Here is a 7299-nt window from a genome sequence, read left to right on the forward strand (position 1 = left end):
CAAAACCAAGCAACAATATACAACAAACAACAAACCACTGACAAAGAACAAAACACAACAAGAAAGAAAAGCTTGTAGTTAGTTCAAGGACTGTTTGTTGGCCTCAGGAGTGTTCATTTCTTTTTTAATGACAATATTTTTGCCATTCCTTCTGGTTCAGCTTTTGAAAGCAGTCCGTCTCCCAGGCCATGGGGCACCTGTATATTCAGTGCGTGCCATTTACCAGCGGACAGCAGCAGATGCCACCCAGCCACAGCGCACACTGATGGTTTCTGCAGCTTCGGATTCTACTGTTCGAGTCTGGTCTAAAAAGGGTTCAGAAGGTAGGTTTGGGGTCAGGTCATAAACCTGACAAACAGGACAGTGACTGTCAAATAAACAGCAACTAGAAGAGCATACATTTAGCTTCCAAACTTTCAACCAGCTCTATAGCTATTATGATTCTGGTTTTGTATCTCTATACATAAAATTAGTTTTATTTCTTGTTTTTGGGACCATAACACAGCAGAACATACACCATTTCCATATGTTCAGTTGAGTGACAATGATTACATTCTTTTTTTTTCTGACAATGATTACATTCTTTGAGCTTTGTGTAATGCCTTCATTAATGTTCTCTATTTTACTTCTCGTTCTAATACCCATTGCAATGGCTATACAGAAATTCACAGACAGAGTTCATGATTAAAGAGTTTATTAAGGAAGTTAACAAGTTTTAATGCCCTTGACAAATGCTTGAGGTAGTTGTTTACCAAAGTTCTGTCAAGTGTGCTAACAAATGCCCAACCACTCTTGCTATAAGCCTCAACCTGAAGACATTCAACTTAAGCTCCATTGATCAGCAAACCCAGCTCCGGCTCCCCTAATTTAGTTCGCAGAGGCACCGAAGGCACTCAGTAGTGGGTCAGCAAGCCCACCTTCCTGAACTAAGTGCCCAGAGGCACCCCACTCCATTGTAAGTAAGCCTTAGTCCAAAGGCACTCAACTCTACTTCCATGGGTCAGCAAGTCCATCTTCCCCAATTAAGTGTCCAGTGGCCTCCCTCCACAAATCAGCGTCCTGCACAAAAGCACTCACCTCTACTCGCTCTGTGCGTTGGGAAGTCCACCACTCTATTCCATGCTGTAGCTCCTGGTTCTGCTTCTGTGTTGTAACTGTCATCTGGACTCAGAAAGTTCACTGCACCTGGATCTTGGGTCCAGAGGACGTGCTTCAATCCAGCTCCTGTTGGTAATGAGATCCCACCTCCTGCTTCCCAGCGGGATCATTTTTAGACAGCAGGATGGCGCTCCAAGGTATCAGATTTCCCAATTACAGGTGAATCATGTCAGTGGTCTTCCCCCACCTTCTTATTAAACCTGTGGAAGGAAAGATCATTTGGTGGGACTAGAGACTTTGGCTGTTAGAGAGTCACACTAAATGATTCACTGACCCTGCACTTTGAAAAGGTTATGGTCTTCCATTTCCTAACTATTCCTTCCCCATTACCAAACACTCACTGCCCTAAGGTTCCTACCTGATTTTTGAGTTGCTCTTATTCTTTTGATCTGAGTAGATCGATCTATGCTCAAAATAGGCATACGCAAAACTATAATTTGATTTTAACATGGCTTCAGGAAGTACTTTTGGTTTAAGGTTTAAAATGTGGTAATCTTTTCTTAAATATTTACTGTTTCCTTTGTACATCTCAACATTTTTCTATACCAAATTGCCAGTACAAATTTCTTCTAAGTTTGTTCATGTGTCATTTTGATCATTGTAACCCCATTAAAAGTTGGTCATTTTCGTTCACTTGGTTAATAGGGCTTAAGTCTGCCATTGGACTTTTCATCCTGTCTGTTAACTGACTCATCTTGCTGCTGGCACCAGTCTGTAACATGCCACCTGGGCCCTAGGTGGGTGGGCTGAGTTCATTGTTCACACTGTTGTTTGTTACTTTGTAGTGGCCTACCTTCAGACCTTGGACTTTGGAAGTGGATTTGCTCTGGCTCTCTCCTTGTCTTTTTTGCCTGACACTGAAGGTGAGTGTTCTGCCAACTGGGAAGGGGGCAGCAGATTTGTATATTTAGAAGAACTGTGTTGGTCTCAGTGTCATTTGACTGTTTTCATGAAACAAGTTGAGGTAGCTAACTTTTGACTCAATACTTAAATGATCTGTGTATTGAAAATGGCTCAGGAAAGTTACTAGAATTTTGGTCACTGTTGAAAATAGAAGTGACTTCATGTATGGGCTCGGTGGGTATTGTTGTGTACGGGCTACATTGTGAAGGGATGAGGATCTAATCTGGCAGGAGGGAGGGTGTTGACTTCGTAGTGTGTGGTGATGTGGGGTAAATTAAAAGGGAAAGGATGTGAGCACATCCATCAGGATCACAGCCCCTTCCATCCTGCGTAGTGACAGTTTGCCTGAAACTACGTAAAATATCGAATTTATTTGGCCTGCCTGCCCCTTTTCTAGGCAAAATAAATAACTCACCACTACCCTGGCAGAGAAAACCTTTTACAGTAGCCCATAATCCAGAATAAACTGTAGGTATCTGCATTTGCCGCCCACCCTCCCTGGAATGTTCCAGTGTCTCCTAGTGGGGCAGTAACACCCAATTTGGCCAACATTGACTTAAAAATCTCCCAGCAGGAAAATTTACCCTTTGCTATGACACCTCTTTGTACCTGTTTCTTATCAAGCCCACAAGAATGATGGCCAGTATGAGTTGGTCAGTCTTTGGTGTCTCACTATTTACACAGAGGCCCAGGCTTGGTGGAGTGGTCACCTGGGAGTGGGCCACTGCACACCTGGTTCTGTAACGGGACAGTTTGTTTCCTTCTACCTGGGGCCATGGGACTCCTACTTTTCAGTTGACTTAGAGTATATGTAGAAAGCATGTACTTTTTTATTTTTTTCATATCTTATACCATCTGCTGTATTCCCTTCACCCACGTTTCTGTTATCCTTCCCCCCCCTTCGTGGGGGTGGTATAGATCCATCATTGCTATCGGTTTCTCCTTTCTCCTCCCCTCCCCCCACCCACATGGTATCACTACTCCCATTACTGTTTCTGAGGGGTTTATCTGACCTGGATTCCATGTGTCGAAAGCTCTTATCTGTACCAATGTACATGTTTCGGTCTAGCAGGATTTGTGGGGTATAACAGGGGTCATGATATAGTTGGGAGAGGAAGCATTAAAGAACCAGGGGAATGTTGTGTTTTGTCAGTGCTATACTGTACCCTGCTGAATCATCCCTTCCATGTGTCCCTTCTGTGAGGGAATGTCCAATTACAACAGATGGGCTCTGCGTCTCTACTCTGACCCTTCTCCTTCACATCAACATAATTGCTTGTTTTTGATCTTCTGATACCTGATCTCATCAACACCCTGTAATCACAAAGACTGGTGTGCTTCCATGTTGCTTCTCTGCTGTATGGCCGCTTGTTTAACTTCAAGCCTTAAAGACCCCAGACGCTATATCTTGTAATAGCCAGGCACCATCAGCTTTCTTCACCATATTTGCTTATGCACCCATTTTGTCTTCAGTGATTGTGTTGGGAAGGTGAGTATCACACAGTGCCAGGTTATTAGAACAAAGTGTTCTTGTGTTGAGGGAAGATTTAAGTAGAGTCCCAAAGTCCATCTGCTACCTTAATTACTTAGCATATAACTATATTTACATAGGTTCATGCCTATATTTATACCTCTATATTTAGCTTATGCCTCCTAGTTCTTTCCTTTATTTCCTTTTACTTTCTTCCTGTCCCACTATCATGTTCGACCTTCATTCACCGCTCAGTAATTCCTCTTGGCTACATTACAGTTGATCAGACACCACTGGGCATTCTACACCTTCCTCACTGCTGGTTTTAGATCCCTTGTTGCCCTATCCCTGAGTTTGTTGGCTCCCGCTCCCTTTACCCTGCCTTCTCTACCAGACTCTCGCTGGAACTGTCGATCCCATTGCTTTCCCCTCAGGCTTGTGTATCCTAGCTTATATACGTACATAGATACATCTACTAAAACAGCGGTTCTCAACCTGTGGGTCGAGACCCCTTTTGGGGTCGAATGACCCTTTCACAGGGGTCACCCGATTCATAACAGTAGCGAAACTACAGTTATGAAGTAGCAATGAAAATAATTTTATGGTTGGGGGGCCACCACAAAATGAGGAACTGTATTAAAGGGTCGCAGCATTAGGAAGGTTGAGAACCGCTGTTTAAAAAGTATATAGAAATACATAAAATTTAAAAGCTTATAAATAGTTCTTGGTCAAAAAAAAAAAAGAAAAAAAATAGTTCTTGGTCTGTCTGTTGACTTTTATGAATGTCTTCCAGCCAAGTCTGATGGGGTTCCAAGTACTACCCCCCAAGTCAGAAGTCTGTTTTTGGTATTCCTCGGATAGTTGATGACTTTGCTCTCCTTGCTGCTCTGTTCTCTCCTCCCCTCCCCCCCTCCTTAGTTTGCTCCCATGTCTACAGGACAGACCGGCCACTGTCTCCAGCCTTTATCTTCAGTGCTGACCTCTGTTGTACATTCTTCTAGGGAGGGGGTCAACATAGCTTGAGTTGGGGCTGGCCTGGGTGGAAAGGATATACTTGGTGGCAGTTCTTTTACTTAGGAAACAAATCCCCCTTTTGTCTGTGCTCCAGAATCCTTTAGGTTCTCTGTGCTGTCTGAGTTACTGTTCTAATTTTCTTTTAACAGTTTTATTGGCACTTCATCCACATGTCATACAATTGTGAATTCATATCAAGGGTGAATTGCTTTTCTATCACAGCAGTGAAAACCAGTTTTGCAGTTGTACCTTTTTGGGCTTTCTAATCATATATTTCATGATAGACTTTTAATTTTCTTTTCTAATTGTCCATGACTATGACTTTGTTTCTTTATTGAATTCTTGGACAAAATATAAGGTCTTCAAATTAGCAAACGTCTCATGATACTCTTCAGTCTTTGGGCAGCAGCCTTGATGCTGGGCTCATAGTAGCTGTTTTGCTTCATTATTCATTTGAACTAACACCTTTTCCTCTAGGTCTTCTGATTTCTGCAGTGAAAGTGCTCTTTCTGTTACAAACAGCGAAGACTGGGAAAGGACTTGCAGTCATTCCCATTTCTTTGCCAACTGCTTAATGTAACAGTTTATAGGGTGTTTTATGCTTATAGGCATTTATTTGGTGTGATGAATTTATCTGTTCAATGATATGGGAAGTAGATGTCAGAATTCTTGGCTTAACCTCGGATTTCAGCCTCGGCGACAGGTATTATAATGGAATACTTACAGGGAACCCCCTTTTCTCCCCTAGTACCCATATTGGCCTGTGGTGGTGACGACTGCAAGATTCATTTGTTTGTTCAACAGAATGATGAGGTAATTTCAACTGTGCGTCATAAGACTAAAAGTACGTGCTTGTTAGTTACATACCATAACGCAGACTGTTTCTTGATGATAAAATAGTGGGACTTTTCTAATCTAGTAAAGATATTTAAAAACACCTTTCATGGCAGGCCTCTGAGAGGTGGTTTCCTACTCCTTGTTTGAGCACCATGTATCTACCACTAAGCCCAGAATATTTGGGGGGCAAAAAGTTATGTATGGGAAGGAGAATGCATAGCTCCTGATCGTTCCCAGTTATTTTTTTCTTTAATGAAATACACCATGCTGAAGGATACACAATGGTGCACTGGTTAGAGCCCTTGACTGCTTACAGACGCGCAGTGATCGAGCTTACTAGCTGTTCTCACTCCGTGGAAGAAAGCTATGGAGCAGGCCTGCCAGGTCCTGCAGGGTTGGTCAAGGCAGAATCAACTCAGTGGCAATGACATTTGTTTCTTTTTGCTTATTTGGTTTTAAAAATAAAACCCAGCAAAATGCCCACTCTAAGGGTATTTTTTTCCTGTGGAAGGAAAATGAGGCTTTCTAGGTTTTTGTTTTGTTTTGTGTTTCAAGTTAAAGAATTTTTTTTTACCGTATTTATTTTTAATCATTTTATTGGGGTTCTTATAACAATGTATATAGCCATTGTATCAAGCACATTTGTACATAGGTTGCCATCATCCTTTTCAAAACATGTTCTTTCTACTTGAGCCCTTGGTCTCAGCTCCTTTTTCTCCTCCCTCCTGACACTCTGTTCCCCCTCAGGAGACACAGTCTTGGGAGCGCCCTGGGACGGTTCTGTCCTATATGGTGGGTATGGTCGGAAGGGATTGATGGCAATGGGTTTGGAGATTCTGGTTCATTAAAAAAATCAATGCAATAGATTTGGCCGAGACAAGTTACTGATATAAGTGAAGTTGTGAAAGACTCATGAAAATGTTAAATTCTTATATCTAACCTGGGCTTTTTTGTCATCTTACTAGTTTCAGAAAGTGCTGCTTCTCCATGGACATGAGGACTGGATAAGAGGCGTGGAATGGGCACTCTTTGGTCAGTATGAAATTTTATAAGGCCCACAGGACAAGTGTGTGGAACTTCCAAGAAAGCAACCTCTTACCTTTCCATTATTAATTGGACTGAAAGAGATGCAACGGATTTCTGTTTATAAGATAACACTAAACAAAAAGTTGACACATGCTGGTTATGAAGTGGGCTCTTAAACATAAAGCCAGCAGTTCGAAACCATCACCCAATGCTTGGAGGAAAGATGAGGGCTTCTGCTCCATGAGATAGTCAGCCTCAGAACCTTTTAGAGGCACCTCCTCTGTTTTACAGCGTCAGGAGTTGGTATCGACTCGGTGACATTGAGTTTTTTAGTTTAGCTGACTAGTCCGCATGTTGAAGCTCTTCAAGTTCTTTATCAGACTTTGTAGACTGTATAGAAGAGTACCGCGTATTATAAACATTTATTGTTTTGTGTGTATAGTTGGTAATGTTATTAAAAATTAACATAGATCACATGTATGGAGGGTAAGGAAATGACACCTAATTTGAGGGTAACAAGTTATCAAAATGTGCAAATTGTATAAGAAAAAGCCTTCTACATAAATTTAAGAATATAGTGTTTTCTAATAACGTTTGTTTTTATGTTTAGGTAGCGATCTTTTCCTAGCCAGCTGTTCACAAGATTGCCTGATAAGAATATGGAAACTGTATAGAAAGTCAGCCTCTGTAGAAACTCAGGATGACGATGATGCTGACATAAGGCTAAAGGAAAACACTTTTGCAGTCGAGACTGAAAGTGAGTCACAGTGAAAATAATTTGATGCAGCAATTCCCAGGCCTCTGAGCTGGTTCATGTAGTCTGTCCTACCAAACACAGATGTGAGAGTTGGTGTTTCAGAAGTGTCAGATCCCAGCCCCAGACTCTTCTT

General features: G+C 41.8%; 1 protein-coding gene across 1 annotated transcript in view; it reads left to right on the plus strand.

Annotated features, from left to right (window-relative positions):
* ELP2 (elongator acetyltransferase complex subunit 2) overlaps positions 1–7299 on the plus strand; it is a gene marked incomplete at its 5' end in the record, with an annotated part of 44783 nt that overhangs the window by 7015 nt on the left and 30469 nt on the right. Inside the window, 5 exons of the mRNA XM_045296035.1 lie at positions 161–323; positions 1944–2021; positions 5295–5359; positions 6349–6415; positions 7020–7166. Of these exons, the coding sequence (XP_045151970.1) occupies positions 161–323; positions 1944–2021; positions 5295–5359; positions 6349–6415; positions 7020–7166 (520 nt within the window). The remainder of the gene's footprint in view (positions 1–160; positions 324–1943; positions 2022–5294; positions 5360–6348; positions 6416–7019; positions 7167–7299) is intronic.

Source organism: Echinops telfairi, unplaced genomic scaffold (genome assembly GCF_000313985.2).
Source record: "Echinops telfairi isolate 266 unplaced genomic scaffold, ASM31398v2 ScPeMD7_7400;HRSCAF=8409, whole genome shotgun sequence".
Classification (NCBI taxonomy): Eukaryota; Metazoa; Chordata; class Mammalia; order Afrosoricida; family Tenrecidae; genus Echinops; species Echinops telfairi.